The sequence below is a fragment of the Mixophyes fleayi genome, chromosome 3 (genome assembly GCF_038048845.1).
Source record: "Mixophyes fleayi isolate aMixFle1 chromosome 3, aMixFle1.hap1, whole genome shotgun sequence".
Classification (NCBI taxonomy): Eukaryota; Metazoa; Chordata; class Amphibia; order Anura; family Limnodynastidae; genus Mixophyes; species Mixophyes fleayi.
Window position 1 is genome coordinate 289,566,669 of NC_134404.1, and position 25,588 is coordinate 289,592,256.

Below are 25,588 nucleotides of genomic sequence, written 5' to 3' on the forward strand. Positions count from 1 at the left end.
ACACATTCCCATGCCTGTGGTGCCAATTCATATTTGTTTATATGTGTTCATCTGACACCTCCCTCTGCTGTGCACAATACCTCTCTGGGACCAGCATTCTTTTCAAAGAAGAGGGAGGGACTGATTTTGTTTCAAACATTTTACCCTGTCTTGTCAATACATTAATTTTATAATTTTTACAGTTCTAGATAGCTACACTTCTTTTGCAGAGCTATAAGCAAATATACACTGGGCCTGATTCATTAAGTAAAATAAACAAAAAAAAATGAGTAACTTTGTACCTTGGAAAAACCATATTGCACTAGAGGGGGAGCTAAATTTAAAATATGATGTCAGATTTATAGTTGGGATAGGTGTCCTAGATTAACTTTAAATTTCATGGTAAAAATAAAGCTATCAAGTATTTGTGTGCTACATGATAAAATAGCCAGTATTTAACTTATATGTACAATAAACTAATTAGCACCCCTTGCATTGTAACATGGTTTTGTCCAGCAGAAAACTTACATGTTTTTTTACTTACTTTCCTTAATAAATCAGGCCCTCTATGTATATATTCCTAAAGAAGTAAAGTCTTATCAAAATTAAACTAAATTTATCATGTAAAACATTCAGAGAGTGTTAGATACAATAGTTGTGACTAACATATATATATAAACATTGTCATCAGTATCTAGGTCATAGGAAAGTTAGTGCAAGCATGAATAAAACATACATGGAATACCTAAGTGTGCAGACAGCTTCAGGTTCAAGACAACACAAGCCATCATCAGGTTCCGAGGCTAGAATTCTTTTCATGGAAATGGCACAGGTGCAGGTACATTTTTGACTCACTGATATATGAGGTATAGGACTGCTGTGAGCCTCAATATTGTTGTTAATCAGAAAAAGGCTGAGTATTTACTGAAAAAAATAAAAACAAATATTTTAGCATTATTAATAGCTCACGTGCTTCAGTGCTAACCTAAGCCCAACTCATGGCACCAATATTAGATAACAGAGGCAATGGTGAAGGAGAACCCAGTTGTTAAGGAGTAACGGGAAAGAGAGCAGAGCAGGTAACTGGTCGTAATGGAACAGAAGGAGTGATGATTTACTGGTAGGTGGTTACCCCTGTGGACAGGGGAGCAGGATACAATAGAGAGATAGTCTACTGACAGATTATTACCACTAGTAACAGTGGAGCAGAAAACTACAAATAGATAAACTGCAGGCCAGTTGTTACTACTATGGACAATGGAGCAAGATACAACAGAGGGATGATCTGCGGACAGGTTGTTACCACTTTTCTGGGACAGTCAGGCAGAGAGAAGATAGGATGGTAGGTAGGTAGGGAACTCAAGGTAGTGGAGTGAAATCCTGAGCACCAAGTGAAGTCCTGGATCATGGAGGTCTTGGAAATTGAGGCGTCAGATTGCACATTTAGAATTAAGTTGTAATATCCCTACGAAGGAAGATCTCAACAAGCAATGGGAGAAAAGAGGGTGGTCAGAAACTGCAGGTTATGTTTCAATTACTGCTTTGCTGGGCCAGTCTCGCGGCATATGCACAGGCGTGAACCAGCTAGCCAGCTTACACATGCAAAGTGAAACAATTTTTTTTTTGTAAAAATACATTATATATATATATATATATATATATATATATATACATATAAAATTGCAATATTTACCTTTGTAAAATTATTTATTTAAATAGTAGAGCATTTTTTCCTTTCATAATCGTCTACTATTGCTATCCTGTGATGGGCAGTACGGTGGCTAAGTGGTTAGCACTTCTGCCTTACAGCACTGGGGTCATGAGTTCTGTTCCTGACCATGGCCTTATCTGTGAGGAGTTGGTATGTTCTCCATGGTGTTTGCGTGGGTTTCCTCCGGGTGCTCCTGTTTCCTCCCACACTCCAAAAGCATACTGGTAGGTTAATTGTCTGCTAACAAATTGACCCTAGTCTGTGTGTTAGGGAATTTAGACTGAAAGCCCCAATGGAACAGGGATAGATGCAAGTGAATTCTCTGTACAGAGCTGCAGAATCAGTAGCGCTATATAAATGGTGATAGTAGTAGGAGGATTGCAGTGGCAAATGGCAAAGCTTTTGCTGGCGATAGCTGGAGACAGGGCTTTTCTATGTTTAATATAAAGGGTGCTTTGTGTGACACGGATGGGTTTGCTGAAATATAATGTATTTCAAATGGAGAGCATTAATATTGAGCGTTTTGGACATTTTATAAATTAATAATTTATAAACATGGAGCGATTATACACTGTGCTTTAAATGTTGAGTGTAACTCATTCATTTTTTCCACCCTAAGGGAGTACCACCGTACTCTGGTGCAAGTGAAAAGTGCTCAAGATGACTTGCTCTGAAGACAGGAGATAACATTATGTAAAGTGTTATGTACAGTATGTCCTTGAAAAAAAGGGCATCACACTTCTGCAATAATAGAAGCCAGCAGTGCAGTTCTTAAATGCCATTATCATACTTTTCAGAACATTTTCAAAAGCTCCCAAAGCACAATGATCCATCACAGATGTTCCAGTTGGCATAAAAATTGGTCGAATTGATGTCTATATTGCACTGAGATCGTGCAGCCTTTCTATGAGCACTCTCCGCTTCACAGCGTAGATGTCAGAGCAAGCTGCTGCGCATGCGTGAACACACAGAGGTGGGTCGATCGCGGGATCCGGGAGTAACTTTCTGACTGCAGAGTGGGCGTGACGTCATCGGAGGGGGCGGGGCTAATTTCAAAACCAAGAGCCAAGATGGCGGAGAGGGGATCGCTGAGGAATCGGAATCGGGTTGATTCGAAGAAAAACTGGGAAATGAATCACGTTGACGGGCCAGGTAGGAGCTCTTCTGGCCGAGGGTGGGCGGATGAGCCAGCGGCCCCGGCGGTTGGCGGGGACACCGTACAGAGCGGTCAGAGGGCGGCTGGATAGATTACCTTGCTGTGTACGGGGGGCACTGGGACGCTGCTGTCTGCGCGCGGCCGTGACGTGCGTTCTAGGGGTGAATGGGTTAACTGTACGCGCAAGTGGTGGCCGTGCAAACCCATCCTGCCCTTTACTTCTAATCCCTGACCTGGGACAGACAGTATATGTAATACATAAGATGCTGATGTGCCCCCTTATACCAAGTACTGCAGCTGTCTGTCCTACTGTGCCATATGGCAAGGTCTATTGTTGTGTACAGATGCCATAGGTGATAACTGGCCCTAATTTCTGAGACCGTCTCAGGTTTTAAATATGTGTCTGGAAATATTCATGTCTGGAAAAGTCCATACTTTACAATATTGAGCAATTGCACAATGCAATTCCTCATTCTAGTCTTAATAGATGTAATTCTTACCATCTATTTTTATTTTTTATCATGGAATATTCCAAATGCTAAAAAAGATATTGGGTAAATACACATGATTTGATGGTGATTGTGGTACACCAAGATCTGCCAATACGGTATTGCATGTGATGTGCTTCGACACACAGGCTCAGCAGAAAACTGTCCCTTGGAACTATTTTAAAATGTTGGCAACTGTGGGTATAGTTCATCTCTCTATCCTACTCACGCAGAGTGTTAACAGTGGATCATAGTGTATCAGCATATCTGCAGCTTTTATGCACATGTCATGCAGTACAAGGGTTGCGTATGCCTTGTGTATTTCAGGTCTATACGCCTTGTGACGAAAGTAGTGTTTTATCTAAAGTTGGAAAGGATCTGTCTTCTCATCCTGGAGGATAAGTGTGTGACAGCTGTAGTTACCCTGCCAGTGACCTGGTGGTGTCATCCCGAGTATCTGTTTTACCATATGTTTCTGTCCAGCAAAGCAACCTCATTCCATGTGTCTTTGAATGTGAGTGAATGAATACTTGTTTGGAGCTATGTTTTTTTTAATGTCGATGACGTATTACTGTTAATGGATTGTGGTGCATATAATGTGCAAAGGTGGCTCCAAAGTGTAGGACTTGCTGCCTAGAGAAGATGTTCATCTTCCCCGTAGAAGAACTTTGCTCCTTCAATGTATCGTAAATTAAATTGAAAAACTTTTTTTTTTGGTCAAAGTTATCTTTTGATAGAGGACTTGCAAAGTGTATAATGTCCCCAATGCTAAGGGGTCACTGGAGAAGAGCATTGATTACGCTTGGGGTAGCAGATTGGATTGGAACATTGCTAAAGAGCTAGCAAAGAGTCTAGACTTTTAACACAAAGCTACACACTCTCAATTACATTGGAGTTGCGGTGCTCCATATAGAAAAAAAAAATGGACAGGGGATACAATATTCTCATCTCCTTCCTTATTTAAAATAAAAACGTTTTTTATAATACATTTATCAACTCTGAAAGGGGGGGGGGGGGTTGGATTTATTTTTTGGAATGTGGACAAAGCAAAGCCGGAATAATAATTGCCAAATTCTTCAAAAAATAAAAAACAAGAAGCTCTAGTTGTAATACACAAGTTTCAACTTGAAACAGCAATTTATTTACTTGAGGTGCACTTCCTATAAGTGTGTCTTACTTCACTGACTGTGTTTCCACTTTAAAATTCCAGATTTCCTGGTGTTGACCTGTATTTTCCTGGTCACAACCTCAAATTTTCCTGTCAAAATTTGTACTTAAAACGCTGTGGTACGTACATTTAATAGGGAAAGTAACAAGAGGAGGCTGAGAATAATGTAAACAGGTTATACAGTCAGAGACTTCCACATGTCATGATTACTCACCAAATATATTTGACAGAATACTTTGCATATATTCATAGCACATGTGTATTATAAATCAATTCATATATGTGCAATTGATGGATTGTTGTCTTATTCAGACACAGTTGTCTATGTTGATGGTACTGCACTGTGTTGATTGAGTACAATGGAAATATTATATCAATGGAAATTATTTCAGCTTGTTTTACTTTATAAACAATCTTGGCATATTAATAAGTAAAGTTTAAAAAAAGTGTATGATGTGTAAAAGATAAAGTGCAATAGCATAAATTGCTGCTAACATGGCAGTATTGTCTGGTTTAGAAGGTTGGAAGGACTTTTATAATGTGTAGTAAGCAACTTGTCTTCTGAACATTGTTCTGTGTAAACTGAGCTGTTCTACAGAGCAATGCATGACAAATGGTTCTCCATCTTCTACAACATATCAAATTCTTCATGTTTGATTTCAACTTTGACTTTATATATGTCTTGGGTGCATTGCGAAAATTCCTCATATATTTCTCAATTTCACTTTGCAAAGCATTGTTTGCATTCCGTACCACAATCTTTTAATTCCATCATGTTCAGTTGTCTGTGACTGAAAATGTGAGCATGTCTGTTTTATATTGTACTCTAAAATGTATCAATGTTATCTAACTTGCATTTGTTTAAAAATTCATTTTACCCAAAGCTGAAAATTCAGTTTAGTGTGGAGTTATCCTTAAAGTAAAATAATACTGATTATTACTCACCCATGGTCTGTTGTTGCTCATCAGTTGGCTGGTCCCCTGTCTGAAACAAGTAACGCGCAGCACGGTGGCTAAGTGGTTAGCACTTCTACCTTACAGCACTGGGGTCATGAGTTCGATTCCCAACCATGGCCTTATCTGTGAGGAGTTTGTATGTTCTCCCTGTGTTTGTGTGGGTTTCCTCCCACACTCCAAAAAACATACTGGTAGGTTAATTGGCTGCTAACAAATTGACCCTAGTCTGTGTGTCTGTCTGTATGTCTGTCTGTGTTGGGGGATTTTGACTGCGAGCCCCAATGGGGTAGGGACTGATGTGAGTGAGTCTCTGTACAGCGCTGCGGAATTAGTGGCGCTATATAAATTAATGATGACGATGAAGTAAGATGCAAAAAAAAAATAAAACAAAAACAGGCAGTTGTTTTGTTAAAGCCTCATCCCCTGTTTACTTACCTTACATACATATGGGAAGTTTACGGAGAAGAGGGGCATTGAATAACTTTTAGAGACAAAGAAACATAGATTGTGGCATTAGAAAATAAACCTAAAGAACCAGCTAGTATACCCCTTTGAATGGCGTGTTAACAATAGCCCATAATAGTTTGTCCCATGAATTTGTAAACAACTGCTTGTAGACTATTGCAGGGATCTATCACCCTTCCTGCAAGAAATAAAAAAAAAAAAACAACCCAAAAAACCCTTCCTTCTGTTACCCTTTTTAGTCTTTTTCCAATTTAAAAGTATGTTCTTAAAATTCTATTATTTTAAAATACTATCTTCCTGGGGTCTAGTGGTATCTTAGAAACATTCAAATATATCAATCATATCACATCCCCTCCTGCTTTCCCCTAAGCTGTACATTCAGTTCTTCAAGACATCCCTGATCAGTTGTGTTATGCAGCCTGTGCAACTGTTTCACAGCTTTTCTCTGTTTTTTTTTTTTTTTTTTTTTTGTTCTGACTTTTTTTTATTAATGTCTTTTTGGAGATCTGGCCTCCATGATAACCTCCCTCTTCCTGGTACTAATATCTCTTCTCATAAAACCAAGGTATTTGCAGGAATTTCCCACTGCTTTACTACACTGCTTACCTTCATGTTATCCAATACTATTACTCTAAGGCAGCAGTTCCCAAAGTGTGTGCCGCGGCGCTGTCATTTGTCGTGGTTAGATAAATGCAATCCACATGCATTATTTTAAATTGATATATTACATTTTAAGATTTATACTTTAGTCCATTTTTTTTTTCTAAATCACTACACATTCCTTTTACCCTTTCTTGAGTGTCAACCTTATTTTGTATCAATTACAAAAGGCATACTTTCTCCTGTGGACCACAAGTAATCTTTCTAATGAATACGTTTAAGCCCTTTACCAACTGACCTTCAATAAAACAGAGCTGATCCCTGAGGTACTTCACTGGCTACCAACCCTTCACACCTTACACCATTGACTACAACACTTTGGGGTACATTTATCAAACCTTCTAAAAAGAAAAAGTGGAGAATGCTCTTGATAAATATAATCTGTTTGGTTGCTATGGGCAATACCTTCACTTTTCAATTTCAGAAGTTCATGCTACCTTGGAACTTAGAATTATTTGCTGTTAACAGCCAAATTACTTTTTTTAAAGATTGATGTAATTTCCCTACTGTTGATTTGAGACTCACAGATCTATAGTTATATTTTTCCTTACTGTTACATTTGCTCTTGGAGTTTGCGGTTAGATATGGCCACTGATGTACAGAGAGACCAGTCCTTTTGCTATCTAGTCCTTCCATGCTGTAGAAATGAACTAGACTCTGAAATATGACATGGTTCATCCTTGCTTTGTAGTCTCTTTCCTAGTCTATGCCATCTGGATCTTTTCACACAACAAGTGGAATAAATAAAGACGTTTCTACAAAACATTGTTTACACATCTTTCCTCAGGTGCAATGACTGTTGCATTTATCTCTTGGCTGAAGTAAAGTGTAATATCTCAATATGAATTCAGTTTGTATTGATTGAATTTGATTAACTCCTTGGGGGTAAATGTATCAAGATGAGTTTTCCGGCGGGGTTGAAAAGTGGAGATGTTGCCTATAGCGACCAGTCGGATTCTAGCTATCATTTTGTAGAATGTACTAAATAAATGATAGCTAGAATCTGGCTTTTCAAACCTGCCAGAAACTTCTCAGCTTGATACATTTACCCCCTTGGGTAACTTTTCCAAAATGTGGGGGGTGGATTTACTTTAGGAAAAAAATGTTGCTGTAAATCTGGGGACATATATTTTATTTATATTTTATGTAGTACTGTACATTGAACGGATCAAGTTGCATAACCTGCAACAAAAAGGTCAAGATGACCCTGCCCTAGTGATCTTGCAGTCTAAAAGATACACAAGGTAGTGGCACTCTGTTTTTTTTGTGCTTGGTATGTTAAACACCGGTCAAATTTAGTGAATAAGCCTCTTTTTGCTATTAATGATGTATTTTTTATTTTTTTTTCCTCTCTACCTACTATCAGTAAAATAGAATGCTTAAGGTAGAGGAAGGGATGGATCACTCAGTGGAAATGAACCGTCAACTGATATAACAATGTTGTTTCACCAAATTGCTGCAGCTTGGGGTATTGTCTTCCTGTACATTATCTTCTTTTGTAAATTGATATTTGTCCTGAGTATTAATCGGTCCTTAACTCTAACCCAAAGCATAGCTAAGTTTTCCTTCTCTTGCTGAAGTATCTTCTTACAAAGGTTATTTATTGCATCAGCTATACTCGTTTATATGGTGTTGTGCCATAAGATTTAGCTTATCTAGGTGATTGGAAACTGCATTAAATACAAAACTAGTTATGTCCTAAGCTTTAAAGAGAGGGTCACTTTTTGGCAGATTGCTTTTGATATGATTCTTTTTATACTATCTATGTGAAAAAAATATTTTGTTTCCTTTTTTTAATGTTCCCTCTGCCCAGGAGACAGCATAGAAAACAGTAGGCACTGTATGAAAAGGATATAGGTAGGAAGCCTTATGGGAATGAGCATAGAGCAATAAATAGCTCAAGTTGAGTCAGTGCATTTGCATACAACACACACTGTTTTTTCTATCTGCTCTCTCCCTTTCCCCATTGCCTGGACAGTTAGCTTGCTAATCAGGCAGTTTATCATGCTAATCCACCTGTGTAGTATGTTAAACAGATGACCCAGCATGCTGATCACGCCCAATGCAATACAGCTGGCTGGTGGGCAAGGGCTGAAGTGCTGCTTGGTGCATATGGGTCCAACTTCCCTTAGGATGTAAGCTCGTATGAGCAGGGCCCATCTTCCCTCCTGTCTCCATACCTGTTCTTCCACTCCGTCTCTACTGTATCTGCCTGCCTGGAGTTTCTGAAGTACTGGTACTTTGTGTTTATTGTTCTGTACTGTCTTACCCTGTATAGTCTACTGTTTGTACCATGTACGGCGCTGTGGAAACCTTGTGGCGCCTTACAAATAAACGATAATAATAATAACTTCCTACCTAATTTGAATTGTTGGGTAAATACACTCTGCTTGAGAGTGTGTCTAATACACTTCAATCTGATAAAAACTAAAAGCCTCCTCTAGTCACAGAGGGAGCATATTGTTAAAATATTTATAAGGTATCTGCCATTATGTTTGTAAAATGTGTGGTCCCCTTCGAAAGTGCATGGATTAAACACCCCCCATGGTTGTGTTTTACATTGTTTAAGTCAGGTATAGGCAACTTGATACACTTCAGGGGACACCCCTCTATTTTCAGAGACGCCTATCTGTAATAACATATGGTTGTAGTTTGCTTAATCTTGTGCAGCTTGCATAAATTGGTAGGTTTTCAATAAAACATTAAACCCTAATGCAGGTTATGTGGATCATCTTTCATTGCTGAGTGTCTGCCACCTGTAGTATGACCGGTCAGATATGGAAATATTGACTGAACACATTTACAGTGTAAAACAAATTTGCTCTTACAAACATCTGAGCATATGTTATCACTGTACTTGAATGTTGAATGACCTTAATTTTTCTAGGGGTAAACTATATTATGTGGATGTTTTGGTGTTTGTTTGTTTTTTTTTTTTTGTGGACCTAAAGATAGATGCAGCCAGCAATTTTGTGAGATGGGCTACACACTCATAAACACTAGTTTATCTGTTCATTAGGAATCGGTACCTCATTACTGTATGTTAGTCCTAATAAAAGTGTCAAAATATTTTGGTCTGTCTTGACTCGCCCTAGACCACCCACTGTAGGCTGCCGTCTTGCTTATTAATCCTCCCCCTAATCAAAAATGCCCATTGCTGCATCGCTTGTTTGTCATAAAGTTTTCTTCTGGGCCTTATAAATAGCTACTTCCCGTTTTGTTTAATGCATGTGTATTGTGGTTTCTTCCTGCTCTGTCCTTCAGTGTGACTTCTCCTTGATCCCCAATGTTATTTATTTAACCTGGCTTACTATCTGACTTCTATACCTGCGATCCCGAGTACCGAACCTGGCTTATATTGAACGCCTTAAGGTGTGTTCCTGAACCAGTTTGTCTCTGATTCTTTTCTGACTATCCCACTTCTCATTGACCTAGTTGAAGGTTTTTTTAAATAGTTTTAATTTTGTCATCTCCTATAGACCTGGAGGTTCCTGAAGTGGAAAGACTATCAATCCCTACACCAAGAACCAGAGACTTTTCTCCCCAAATCCATTTTGTTTAGTGAGTTACACCGGTAATTCCTTATCGCATGGTAGGAAGGTTTACAAGACATTTTAGTTGTTCTTCATCTGATCTATTGTTAACGTTTTGGAATATTATTATTATTATTATTATTATTATTAACTGTTCAAAATAGAATATGGACCTTCAAACATTATCTGTATGTTCTGGCAGCAATGCAATTAAAGTTGTTAAAATTAACCCATGAATTAAAATTGGTTGAATGCAGATATCTAGAAGAATTAAACTGCTATTTTGTGTTTTTTAATTGATGAAATTCCTTAAGGATATGGAGAAATGCGTCCTCTTCCTCTGCCCAGTTTAAAATCCTTCCCCTTTGGGATTATTACCTCCACTGCCTGTCTTGTCTGGTTCCCAGAGATCAGTGTCTGTGGATTAATTGATGATTTACTATGAAAAGTCATGATCACTATCTTAATGATTTTTGTACAAAGATGGCAGTTAGTCCATGATAAAGCACAATCTCTTGCTATATGACGGATGAATGCATTAATCTGTACAGAGTATCTAAGGATGTGGTATTAGGTGAGGAGTGCAGTTTACCCTAAAATGTTGTAATATTTTGTGCAGCACTAAATATTTAAATTTGTGTACTACAACCTCACCCTAATGGCCTGAGCTTACCAAGCAGACCCTGGGACAACATTTTCGGTGCTAGATCTGTCATCTACAGAACGACTGGCCTAATGTCCTTCCAAAGGCCTTGCTTTATAATAATTCTCTACATGTTTAAAATAAACAGACCCTTTTCTTCACTAACCTTGAGAGTTGTCCAAGACTTCTACCAAGCTTTGCCCTTTACTGTCCATTACTATTTTAAAAGGACTTTGCTGCCACGGGCTATATTGAGTATATTATTGTTATCTTAGCAGTGTTTGCAGAGTATGCTATCTCTTTACGTGGGCCACATACTTGAGATGTCATGGGCATTTGACTACATATCGCAGAGTGTGTGGCCTGGAAATTAGCCTGATAATCCATTTAAAATAGAATTGTTTGTCAGGTATCAAAATAGGGTAGGCGTATGACTGTAATATGCCTCTCAGCATGGCTGGGTATAACTGCATACGAACAGGCCACACTGTATGCCATGAGTGATCTGGCTAAATGAATACAGCCCACCCAAGCTAACCACTCGTGGCTACATCAGATGCTCTCTGCAGTGATAACTTTATCACTTCATTATTAATGGCCCTTGGCACAGTTTCTAAACAGCTAGTCTGATCTGTGGCAAAACATAGCAGAACGGTCTTGTTCCAAGTGGAGAGTGCCATAAGTAGACCAATGCACAATTGATACAAACATTGGAATCTTCTGCTGTTCACACCAGCGACAGTGTGAATCCTGGGCCAGAGCATGATTTTCAGATGTGCTCACATTGTGCTCCTTTTGGAACATGGCCTGAGCAACTAATGCAAAAAGAAGTTAAAGTTGCATTATTAGTTGATTATAAAGAGGACATGTCTTATGTTTACGTTGTTTTTATAACTATTCTCTAAATACCTCTCTTTATGCTTTTCCTAAACAAGTGTTGTCTCTTGTAGTCTGTGCTCCACAGTGTGTGTTCATGTATTTCATACCTTTTTTAAATATATACAACAAGAGCTGAGCCTTATATATTTTAATTATGGTGAGTAAAACTCCAGAACATTATGGAACAGTTCTTGATTTTTCACCATCATATCTTTTGGCAGCTGAGTGCCGATATTTGTATGTATATATACTAAAAATGGTAGTATTTAGGATCCAGTCCGCGAAATTCAAGGGGTAGCGGAACAACTTAACTCGCTCAATGCCAAACATTGTATATGTGTGTGTACAAAATATATATTTATAAATAGCAGGCATTGAGTTTAAGCTGTGGTGCTGTCTATATAAGCATGGACACCTATTGTCAATGAGTAGGGAGGTCTGGTGATTTCACCATATATAGTGTGAGTAGTAGATAACCGTAAGGCTCTGCTTGATATAGAAAGGGGGGGGGGGGGGGGTTCTGATTCTATTGCCATCAATGCATCTTTTTACATGGCAAAGTTTCATCAGATCACAGGGCATAATGGACCATCAGAAGTTCTGTTTAATCTCGGTAACCAGTTCCAGCAGGCTGATATTACAGATAATCTACAACCTAATTTACAGTAATATTGTAAAACTACTGCATGAATGAATAGGCATAAAAGAAAACAAAATGATAAGTATTTCCCATACCTACTGGGCTATAAGAATACTTACTAGGCACAGTATGAGAACTCTCACATGTACATAGCTGGTGGAAATCCTGCACTGTAGTATCACAGTCTCACTGAATAATATATTACATTAGTGTGCGGCAGAGAATAAATCGGTAGATGAGAGAATCTGTAAATGAAATGTAAAAAAGACTGATACATCTGTGCATTGGTGTCCAGTGCTTCTGTTCATGATGGAAGTGTTGACAAGATGTTGTAGGAGTGTATAGTATACACTTTCTCCATAAGAAGACAAACAGACACACATGGTAATATACAGGTTAAGATGTTGTAGGCTGCTTTCTCACTTCTGTCAGAGGGTGGAGAATGTTCTCCTGACCTACTTCTGCAACACACCATCCCAAGAGATCTCGCAGCTGATCTAAATATTAACCACTCTATCACCAGTCGTCCTTGCCAAGTGATAGCAACATTTGTGATTAATGTAGACCAGAGGTTTTTTTTGTAGGTTTTTGTTTCTTACTTTTTGCTTTAGGTTCAAGATCCTGAAATCAAAAAGTGAATTTCCTAGGTGCTGACCTCATTAGTACCCATTGCACAGCATAGTGCAACCATCATATAGGTGTCACTACATTTTAGTTAGTTCCTATATTAAAATATGGATAAACAAACATAAAACGAAGTTACAATCTTGACTTTTAAAAACCCTAAATTGTCTTGCATTTACATGAAAAAATAATAGATATGTAACTGATGCAACAACAAATATCTAATCATTTACCAAATGATGTTACATGAAATTTTCTCTGAGCGTTGAATAACTGTGACTGTTTTTGGTGTCAAATAGTTCCTTTTATAGTGTCCAATTGTTATGATGATAATTTCATATATTTATAAATTCAAGCTTTCTCTTGGTGTTTTGTAACTGGTGCAATGGTAGAATGAGCCGAGCTATTAAATGTTGATGCTGAGTATGTTGTATGACTCCAAAAGTCCGATTAAGTTATCATGATCACAGGATTGGAAGTGCAATCAGTATATTTGCATAATAGGTTATTTGAATTTATGTTTGCATGTTTTATACTAGCAAATCTCTAATGCACGAGCATGACCTTATAGTTCACTAAATAACAAAACTGAACAGCAGCATTATCTGCCTCCATCAAGTTTTACTTTTGGCTGTGATGTCGATTTGTAGAACTTGACATTAATTTATTTGTTTTAATTTAATGGATGTCCATATTTGTTAGCAATGCTTGATGGAAAGTATTAAATTTTTGTAGGTTTTAAAATTTTAGGTTATTAATTCAAGAGCATTTTTAGTTGAATAATAACCTATACTATTTCCTCAACAGTGCCAAAAATCTCACTTTTTGTAATTAATGACCCTGTTGGAATATATTACATAGTTCATGATCACTTTGGTGTATGCTGACATTTTAGAATTATTGATGGGTTGTAATAGAGCTTATAATTAACTTTGACATGTTAGGGATTTAAACTTGGTGAAACCTTGGGTAGTTGACTGCCTGGGCTTCCCTGCAAAATTCCAGTGAATTGTTGTGATTTAAATTTTTTTTTGTTTGGTTTCCTCTATCCTAGACACCCTCTGTAGACTACAGCAACTTGTATGACATTATTTAGAATGGTATTTGTCTTGCGATTGTAAGACGTTTCCAGCTCTTCAAGCAAATACTTGGACAGCATATTCTATACTACTATGCTAGGCTGATTACTTCAGCTATTACATGACCCCTGGCCTAGCTGCAAAGTTAGTGTTTTAAATCTTCAACTGTTATTGGGAGGTTGAGTCGTGTTTATTTAGTGTTTTGTTTTTTTTTTTCCTCTGGTAGAAATTTAAATATTTGGTTATCCCAAGTAAGTACAGTTTAACACTTTTTGTAATGGTGAGTTTGATGTATGTTCTTTTGTGCACCACAACTTAATTTAACACTTATTTTTATCATCTATATTACTGGATGAGTCACATTATGCTACATTTTTGAAGGACTTTTGAGACTTTGAATCTTGCTGTATTTGATGGGAATTGGCATTTTTTACTGGGAATTACCTGACCCTTAGAGACCATGATTATTTTGTAAGTGGAATGATGAGCACTTATACATAGAATAGATTCACGTCCAAACTGCCTTTACTCAAGAGTAAGGCCCACTATCTTTAGGCCTCTTATCCACTGGTATTAATTTCATGCCTTTTGCTAGCGATTTTAACTCTAGTTCAATGCACGTTTATCGGGGTTTCTTTAAAACACTTTTTTTTTTTTTCTATTGTCGCCATATCCACTCAAGTTTTTTTCACTTTATCAGAATGCATTAAGCTTCTTCAATGCGTTACCTGCGGTAAAGGCATATGGTTAGAGACAGTGGGCTCCAAACATAAAAACTTTGTGAAGTTCACTTGCATTCAACCTGTGTTTACACTGTGTATGTAACACAACACAAATGGCTATACTTGGCATTAAAGTAAGCAATTGGGGCATACTTAATTAATAACATTATACAATTTGTATCAATGTCCTGAAACCCGTAGCAACTAATCGGATTTTGACAGAACTTTCCTAAACTGTGCTAAATCAAAAGGACAACTATAATCTGTAATATCTTGTGCGTTAGAGCACACGTGCACACTATACAAGTTTATTAAAAAAAAAGTAATGGAAATGTCTTTATTTTTTATATATTTTCCATCATATAAATAAGAACATTGAAAAATGCTAAATCAAAGCCTAAAAAATGTTATTTTCGGTGTAACTGACCCCTGTCAAAAACTCTGAAATTAGTCTGGCCACAAATCTATAAAGCACCAAGATCCATTTGAAGGTTTAGTGTCTGAGCAACTAGTGTTTACTGAATCGAAAATAAAGATAAAATGAAGCTTGTAGCTCTTGGAAAAATCTTTGGTGAAATATAAACTAAGCAGATATTGGGGGGGGGGGGGATGTAAATCAATATTTTACATTTCTAAAATGCTAATTTGGGAAAGGAGTTGTCTCAATATCTTTATTCCAACAGATGTCGCTCTACTAGCATGTTGTGTATTACTTTATATGATGCAAGTTTCTAAGTTGAGGTAGTAAAAACAAAATAAAGAGATATATTTATTGTGTTTGACAAGGGATTGGCATTATGCCAGGCAATCCATTGAGCTGTGACCACCTTTGAACTACAGTCAGCTGGCGCCCTTGTCCTCTGCTGATTCTTGCAGCATTACAACTTGCCTAGCCTTACAGACAGCAGCACCTATTACTTTCTTTCTGTGTACAACCTTTCCATTGTCATAATACACACATACTAATAGATACACTTTGCAGGGCGACATGATGTATGTTTGCAAAATAAGTGTTTATTCACTCCATAAAGTAAGAGATTCAGTCCTTTGTGTAGCTGTGGTGGCTCACTGGTAGCAATGTGCTACTATTGTTTTCTTTTAGTAACTAGAAGCCGACACACGTACATTGGCTGAAGATTGTTTATTATGCAATGCATGGTGGCTTATGAACTTTGAAAGCCGTTGAACACACAAGTCCTTGTGCAAGTTATTGTTGAAGATTTGATGTTGATGATTCTTCATTGTTATCTGGAATTCCCATGGAAACTGAAGCATGTTCTCCCAAGCAATAAATGTGACTCGGCCTTTGTGCAAATGTGTAAGCACAGTGCTTTGCTTTGCAAGTGTTCATTCTAATGTATTAACCATCTGCACCTATTTCAAGGCATTCTCTCGTTTTTGTTGTACTGGAAATTGAAAACATTTTGATGAAAGGAGCCAATTTGTCTTTTTACATAATTGATGGGCTTTTCATTATACAAATAGTTTCCTGTGAATAACTTACTTTACAGATTAAGAAAAAAATAACCATTTGTTCGTATGTCATTTTTTGTTTCTGTTATCCCAGCGTATCCATCCTTTAAGGTTAAGGAGAATGAAGCTCTATTCAACCTTGCAGATGTGTGGGTCTTTGGGTTTTTGTTTTTTTTTGCTAGATACCTTTTTGAAACTTTATGCCCTGGAGAGAATCCGGAGCGGGCTCTGTCTCTCCAGCCCTCAATGAGATGAGTTTTGCACACACCCCCATTAAATGATGCCATGACTATCATGGCAATCTCAGTCACATGACACATGTGGTGAGCAGATAGGCTTTGGAATGCACTGCACATCAGAGCTATGTCTGCATTGTAAAATCTCTTCCCTTCACAGACTCTTGGCATGTCCTGTGAAGGGGATGTGTAGTCAAGACTAATGCAAACTATTGGTTACAGCACATTATTGTTCTGTACTGTAAGTTTCAACCAGAAAAAGAAATGCTAATAGAACGCTTCCCACAACAATGTGTTTTGATGTATGGTGATGCCCACTAATTAATTGGCAAGAGTCTTCTAGTTTAACTTCAGGCAACAATATAAGTAGTATGTTTGCTGAAATAAAAAATACTGTTCTAGTTTTATTTGCTACTGAACTAGAACTGCATCTTTCTCCAGGATTGACTTGTTAATGTGGTATGTGGGATTAAGCAGTGGCTTCTCACCAGCATGTCATACGTGCTACCATTTGCATCGTGTTGTCAACACCTTCCAAAGCACATTGCTTTGTGTAAGTATGATATGATTATTGTAGGCTTTCTGAGGACCGTGCAGGGTATGAGCACATGACCAGTCCTTGAAGGGCATTCGATATCCATGCAGGAAATTGCACATAGTACTCTGTTGTGTAGTGTGATGCTCCCAGCATGCATCTGTGTGAGTACAGCATTAGTGGTTAGATGCTGGGCCAGTGGGGAAGTGAGATCGACAAGCCTTTCATCTTTACTAGTTCCAATTATTGGAGAATTGTATGATGGGCAAATATACTGCTTATGAGGCAAGCTGTCTGTGTGGTATAGCCAATGTTTTGTACAACCAAACACTGTCGGAAAGGTAAATATCTATTAAGGCCTCATACCCACTGGTGTTGACTTTACATGCATATATCAGTTTTTTTAATGAAGATTGCTGCATGTAAATGGGTCTGAAAACCTCATTTAGTCCTTTTTGTCGAACTGGATTAAAGGGAGTTTCTTTCTACAGGTGATTCTTTGTCGTTTTCGGTGTGTTTTCCAGCCATGTAAATCCATCTAAAGACAATAATAAATAAAATAACTCTGCATATGGTTCCCTTCTGAACAGACCTGTATGCAATGCAGAAAGCTCAGCGGTGCCGTGTTGTATCCAAAGGAAGCCAGAATAAACCACTTTGCTGTAAATGCATGGCTGGCAGCCACAGAGGTAAAGCAATATATTTCGTATAAGCAGCACATGGACATGTACAAGCATTACGTTATCTGAAAAGAGGAAACCCCCTTATATGTCTGTCTGCATTTGCAATGTTTGTGTGATAAGAGCACCAAAACATTATGGGAAAAACTAGAAATGGCTATATTGTCAGCCACATTTTTCTTGCAGACCATTACAGTGTCTTAATGTGCAAATCTGCCTGAAATGCAGCAAGCATTATGTTCTATAATTAAAGTGCTGATTTCATCCAGTAGGAGTGATTCAGATCTAGGTCTGGGATTTTGCTTTACAATCTTTGTTCCTGTCTGTGACATCATCTAGTTGCCTTAGTGTACTCTTGTCTACAAATGATTTGATTAAAATATATCTTGTTGAACAGCTACTTGTACAAAATAATAAGCATAGGAATAATTTGTTTGGTAATCGCAATGTAAAACACCAGGACATCAAATAAGAGGCTTTGCTAGTAAGGATTACGGCCTCCCTTACGCGGCATTGCGGTCCTTTGTATAATAGTCCACAGAGTAAGAATCCCCTGTCCTGCTCCATAATGACGGAGGCAATCCCACTAACTACAAATGCATGCTCACTGCTGGGTCTTGCAAAATACTATGTGTAATAATCCAAGATAAAATGCCTGTATTTCTTCTTTTATCTTGTGTATTTTGTTTTTATACAACCTCTAATAGATGAAGTTTCAAGTTAAACCGTTTTAGTGAAACTTGATTACATAGCATATGGTGGTGTAATATTCTAGGTCTTTCCCCTAGGCTTATTAATTATTTTTTTCATACCTAATCATGCATTAAGCTGAACTATTATGTACAATCTTGATGTAGTTTAATAGTGATTGAAGTACTTTGTACCCTTGTGTAATTTTAAGTATCTTTTATCTAAAGAGATAATGCAATCTAACATGTTTTAACTAATCTATACTGATTTTCTTGTCTGAATGAAGTTATTTCATCATATTAGCTCTAACATTGATTAACCACTTGAACACTGGAGGGCTAGATCTCCGCATTCTCATACACGTGGCATATACTGTGACTGAAGCATGGAAAGTAACTTGCCATCAGTTGTTAGTGGGTTTGAAGTCACATTAGGGAATGCCAGTGCAGTATTGTGTGAGTGCATTACATGATTTCAAAACCAGTTTGTGTGACCTAGGGGGACCAGCTAGATAAAGGGGATGTTTGACTTGTGTCTTTTGCTGTTGAGGTGTGAGGGAGACATTGATTTTGTCTTCTCTGTCATCAAACTAGAGATATCCCCCGGTGATAATGAGTCTTTGTGGCAAAGTCTGTGAGGCAGATCAGTGTTAAGAATGAAAACGGACTCCAGGACACCCAACCGATGGATTGCAAACTATCTGCATCACCATCTCCGAAAACACTTCTAGTTTAATTCAATAAATTAGGAGGAATTCATTGCCCCCAAGAGCTTAGTTTATTTTGGTTGGGTGGAAGCATTCACAAATAGATGAACAGCTAACTATTCCAACAGGTATAAGGGTTCACCCATCACATAATTGTGTGGCCCCTTTTTAATACATAAATATAATAGATGTAGACTTGTGGCATAGGCAGAGAGCTACAGGAAAACTTGTAAGGACACCATCAAACACTCAAATAGCAGTTTCAGCATTGCAATGGCATATCATCCATGAAATGGCCAATGCAAGTAAAAGTTTCAGGAACATGCTGATATTGTAAATATTGAAATTAGAATATGATTTATGGATGGAGAATTTCTCTACACACCAGTTTTTTTTTTTGTTTTTTTCACTATTTCATTAGCCTGTTGGTATGTTTCAATGTACCATAAATGAGCAAATGTTTAGGCATGACCTACTAAATGCTTATATGGTATAGTGCGGAAAACATATTCTAAGTACTTGCATTGGTTTACTTTACAACCATTATTTTCTAAAATTGCAATAATTCTTGTTGTATTTTTTTTTATATAATACAACGCTACCTATTGACACAACTTCTTGGATAAGCGTTTACTGAAAATGCTGTGGTTTTGGGTTTTTTGGCTCTTAATTTTTTGTAGTTTATAGCAGTTATCATCTAACCTTCAAATGGGCTGCACATTACCTTTTTAACCTCCGGATTTAAAAAAAAAACCATGCAAAATAATGTGCACACTGCTATATTGCTTTTCCCAAAATGCCACCATGTGTCCCTCAGACCTCCCATTTCTCAAGAAATGCTCCCACTAATCCAGAAATGCCCTTCAAAACTCCATTCAGATGTCGCAAAACCACATGCTTCCACTCCTTGGACGTACCAGTGACCATTGCCTACTAATCTAATAAGTCCCTAATTTATTGATTTACTTTTTATTAATGCCACCCTGCCTAAAAATGATTACTTACCTTCATTTCAGTCATTTTCCACAGAGGAAAGATACATGCTCCCTCTCTTCCAGGTTGGATATGCTGCCTGACCTCTTGTGCAGGGAAATTGCACTGCTCCCATCACATTGTCTTATTCTCTACATAATGTCATAGGGGTACAAAGCTGGGGGCTCATGCGCCACCTGTTGCCGTGTACAGTTACACACTTGCATCTCATGCCATCTTCAAAAGGACGTAAAGCCAAAAAGTTTGTTTTTGGTTTTTATATTTATTTTAGTAGCCCACTACTAAATTATGTACTGATCTGTGTTTATTGTTTTTTTCCCTCCGGCCCACTAATATAGGCAGTGAAAATGTTCAAGAATAAGCCTTTGTTGACTTTTTTTGTTTTAAACATTCAAAATAGACCTATGCAGTTCTGTGTAAAGTGGGCCCTGAAAGGTGACGATTGCATCTGTAAGGTAGTCCCTAGATCCTACTCCTCAGTACAGTTTTTGTACAACACCACCATGTCCTGCAGCACTGTACAGAAAATATATAAATGACATAGGTCCCTAAACCATTGGAGCTTACAATTCTCTTCCACACACACTATAGTCCAGTGTGCTTTTGGACTGTGGGAGGAAACTGGCATGATGCCCAACTAAGTAACTGTCCTTTTTTTTTTTTTTTTTTTTTTGTTTTTGCTTAAGGGTTAAAGTCCACATGGTAACTTAGACTTTTCTTTGGGCTCATGCCTCTAACAAATAACACTGAATTATCTGTCACTATAGAAATTAATTCTCCTTTATGACAACTGCAAGCATGTATCAACAGTTACAAATTCTAGTAAAATTAGAAAACACGTCCACATTGTCACTTCGCTGATTATTCACATGTAGGAGTTTAACCTGATTGTTCATTTAGCCTATCTAGACAATGTATTTAAAGGGGTTCTCCACCCAAAATACTTGATACATAATTCCATCAAAAAGCTTCTTTTTTTTTTTTTGTCTTTGTTCCTTCAAATGCATCGAGTACAAAAACCATAATTCCTGTCTGGAACAAGAAACAGCTGTATCAGAAAATCTTGCTATATGTGCAGATCTCGCAAGACAATTGTAAAATTCAGCATAAAATTAAGATAAAATTCCATTTTTATTCTTGGTTTTGCAACGTCTGTCAGTATTAATAATTTATTTAAAGTGAAGTTTATATTATAGCATAGTGAATTATAGAAACCCTTGCTACTTTATTCCATTATAGCCATACCCGTATGCTTGTAATTATCAGTCGGGCCTTGGGTGAACAGACTAGTCAAGTAAATCTAACAACATGAAATACACATGCTATATGGCTGTATTGCAATTGATTCACTTGCATGCCTGCAGTTTTTATTATGCAGGCATAGAGCATGTATAATTCACGTGTCAGGTAACCCAGCAGTCACAGCTGCAATGGCATGAAGAGCAATATATGTGAACTAGAGAGAAATGAAAGGTCAGGATGAGGAATTCTAGCTAGGACTTCGATGGAGACAGCCGTCCACAAGTCTAGGGAAATTTAATATGGGGACTCCTGCATCAGGAACATGTGCAAATATCACTAATAAGGTAAACAATATCTGTATTAAATTTCTATGACCATAGTACATAAATACTAAACACATCTTGTTAATTAAAAAAAAAAAAAGTATTTTGGTTCCACTTAAGAATAAAATGTGTTTTTTTTCGAATGTGTTTGTATCATTCAAGCAAGTCACATGTCCTTAACTGCCAAGATAAAGCTTCCCGCATTCTCTCTTTCAAATAAGCTTTTTCTGCCTAGGATCTCATTGGATCTCATTGAATCTCAGGGAATCGGGAATTAATGACAAATCCTAATAAATTCAGTGGAGAGATTAATTGCCAGAAACTCACACAAGTAGATTACATTGTAACATTGGACATCTAAAAGAGATTATTGCATTACCCCATGGCTGACAATCACTTGTGTAACACAGCTTATTAAAAACAACAATTGATTACAAAAATTACCCAGGAGATCACTTTTTGGCTCGGGCTAAGCCAGAAATGTTTAGTTATGCAATTGAGTGTGAATAACACATCAGCTAAATCACTTGATCTGTAGCCATTTGACCCCTATAGTATCAGCTACACAATGTAAAGCTGAGTACACACTTACAAAATTTCTCCCAATGCGATTTTACCAACGATTTAAAGAAGGAAAAAAAAAACATGTACACACTAAACATGTTTTACCTTCGGATCTGTGCTCTTCATCTGTCATAACCATCGGCTGAAAAGATGGCAACTCTGCACACTACATAGAGATCTATGCGCACTGCCCATCCAGAGTGCACACGCACTGCAGAATTGGAACAACATTGTTCCATCATTGATGAGATTTTTAGTCTGATTTAAAAATGAAATTATAAAATGTGTTGTGTGACGATAATCGTTCAAAGTTGCAGCGTACATACTAATGCGATATCGGGCTGAACGGTGTGATTGGCTAGATAATCTGCTAAAAACACTGTAGTGTGTACCCAGCCTTAGGTCTAGGGTCTATTAGTGGTTTATTTAAGCAATGTTAAGAGATTACAATGGCCGTTTGTTTACAATGATGGCTTACACAATAAATTTGAATCATTGTTGCAATGAATGATATCCTCCTGTCCAGTGATTTAATCGAATAACCCTGCATGAGCTTCTTAGTGCTTAACCGCTTCATGATAGTTTCCGCTCATCTTGATCAGATGAAATTTGATATTTTGGCGGCATGTAACTGACAGCTTTCATTTACCATAATTGTGGAATAAGTATATTTTTATTTCATGTGTATTATATAGGTTAAACATTAGTTGCTTGTGGAGAGAACTTAATTATCGTCTGCTTCTCCAATACCTCTTCTGTCGCCTGTCAAGGACTGAATGATTTGCAAAGTTGTATGTTTTAGATTCCTGTTATGTTGATTACAACGGGGAGCTTCAGTTCTGTGCACGGTGTCTTCGGAACTGCCATGAAACACGTTTCACTGTTTGTTTGTTTTTTAGCAGAAATATTGCTCATTTTTGCACATGCCCCATAGAGGTGCGAGCAAGAAAGAGCGCCTATTTTTCTATTTACCGTATGAAACTGTAAAAATTTGCAGGCTCAGTGTGGCTCATAACATTGCGGCCAATTGAATTCCCCCACCTCATGTGTTACTGTAATGTCAGCAGCAGGATATGCCAATAAGAAGGCTGGTGTTCTCTGTAGCCTATCCTACATAAATTGGTCTTGCTCTATTTTAATTGGTACAAGAAATGCTAGCTTTGTCATAGTCAGAAATACAGTAATGAGTTAATGAAGAAAACTGATTGGCAGATAACAGTTCACGTAAACGTTTGTTTCTGTGCGCTAAGTGGTTTGCTCTGGTTTTTTTTGACAGCAGGCATCCTTAATTTTGAGTACAATCTTCAAGAGGCAGATGTACTTGTGTTATTGAAGTATAATCCCTTGCATTGATCTTGTGTATTTTCATAGTGATTTCCCTTAAGTTCTAAGATAAGATAATATATCTTCGAGCAAGTGGGCATGGTATAAGGATGTAATGTATTAAAACGTTTCCACATTGCGAAATGCGATCTTCCACTAGAGACTTGTTATGGAGCAGTGCTTGTAGTGTGTGTGCGGCTAATACATTCCTTCCAGATTTATATCAAAGTTCACTGCTTGATACTGCAGCTCTTGTTTTCTGAGTCCTAATTAAATGCTGTTGCTCATTTCATTATCAATCTACTTAGATTGAGCATAGCATCTACTGAATTACATTATGCAGTTTTTTTTTTTTCTTTAATCCTTGCATCCACCTTAATCCTCCTAATTGTAATGCTGTGTGAGCCTTTTGTTCTTGTACTGTACATCGTTTCACATAGATCTCCGTAAATCATGCTGAAAGTGGCCCACCTCCATTTAATTGGAAAGATTATATTAATTTGTAACTCATTGTTGTCAGGGGGAAAAGATAATTGTTTCCTCATCCTACTTGAGCTTAGTTGGTCGTGTTTACCAAAAATTGGATTTTCTAAATTCTTAGTTGGTAAAATTAGGATATGCATGTATCAATGTAGTTATTGTGGCGGCATCTGGTTGTGAAGCTAGAGCCCAGCTTTGTGGGGTACACACTGACCCTTTTCAAGCACTAGACTGACCAGAAATGATACAAGCAATGTTCAAGTTTTGTCCAGCTCTTGAAAGTGTTTTGCACAGATCTCCTGTTCCCAGCTATTCTGCAGTATTGTGTTTTGAATATAACCAAATTCCTGCAGGACAAATGCAGGGATAATTCTCTAATATGTATATAACAAATCTTGTAGAGAAAAAACAATGTTGTCTGACACTGAGTGAAAGCAGTCAAATAATTTGGTTAGAAGGTGTACTGTGAGGTCCGCACCAGAGCGGGTAGGATCATGATTGTATTTCTTAATACCAAATCAAAAGCCATTTCCCCCCTTTGAAATTATGAAATTAGTTTTTATGAGTTATTACATTTGGGTTTTATCAAATCACCTTATCATGTGTTGTAAGGTTTACTCTGAACTTTTACCCATTGTGTTTGATGTGTTTTTAACCTGGCTTAAAGACTGCAAATTAATTTTCCAAGTCAAAGCTTGTGGGTATGTGCTACATCTGTACATGTCTGGAGAAAAGCAATACATTTCCTTTCACCAAATTGTATTGGATATGTCCTCTTTATTTTCAATGGGAAACCTGTGCTTGGAGTGTTTCTATTTGGGATGTAAATATGGAGTGATGAAACCTCAAGGTGAGTTCTATTTTATTTTTTAATAAATCCACCAAGAAGAAAACTAAGAGCTTTAAGGCTGTGTGTGTTTTACAGGTCTCTTACAAATTTGTTTCATGATGGGAGAAGAACATATTGAATCAATGGGCAACTTAGCTTGTGCTGTCTAAAATCTTCTATGCAGTCTTAAAATTCAGGGATGTAAGCAGCACTAGTGCAAGTGTTTAGTGTGTTTTGTCATGTACTGTTTTACACATGAAACGCATATTTAAAACGCCCATATCTAGGCAACAACAATTGCTGGGTATTAGACAGCCCTTAGCTTATTTTACTACTTTATTTCCTAGACAGCCTCTTGTGATCACTCGTCTTAGGAGAAGATTGTAGGAGAAGATCTCTGCATTGAGGCTGGTCAGCTCCTAAGCTTGGTAGGGAGGGTTTCCACCAAGGCCTGGTGGGGACAGGTCATTGGTGTAGGCTTCATGGTAATTTACAAACTATATCTGACTTGTGTTATGGTTGATATTCCACACAGTTCATTGCTGTTAAAAATGCAAGTGGCTAACCTTTTGTGTTTGTTAAAGCCGTTTGCCTGATATGTGATAGGTACCAGTGGTGCATCTTCTTGTAAAGGTACCATAATCCCTATAATTTGTATGGGTGGTAAAATAATTCTTGGGTTCAGGAGAGGGTTTATCGCAAATGTGTAGCTACTAAATTACCTATTCAACATTATCGGCTCCATATTAATTTATATGGAATGTTTATTTGGCAGCACAGAGTTTTAACCTTTAGAAACTCTTGAGGTTA

The 25,588-nt window shown here is 37.5% G+C and overlaps 1 protein-coding gene across 4 annotated transcripts in view; it reads left to right on the plus strand.

The window, feature by feature from the left end:
• Positions 1-2,710: 2,710 nt before the first annotated feature.
• ATL2 (atlastin GTPase 2) overlaps positions 2,711-25,588 on the plus strand; it is a 63,993-nt gene continuing 41,115 nt past the window's right edge. For 2 of the 4 annotated variants that reach the window (XM_075203768.1, XM_075203767.1), the window contains exon 1: positions 2,712-2,842. In XM_075203768.1, the coding sequence (XP_075059869.1) occupies positions 2,761-2,842 (82 nt within the window). In that variant the 5' untranslated portion in view covers positions 2,712-2,760. Of the gene's footprint in view, positions 2,843-25,588 lie in introns of all 4 variants that reach the window. The other 2 variants (XM_075203766.1, XM_075203769.1) reach the window with 2 other exon arrangements.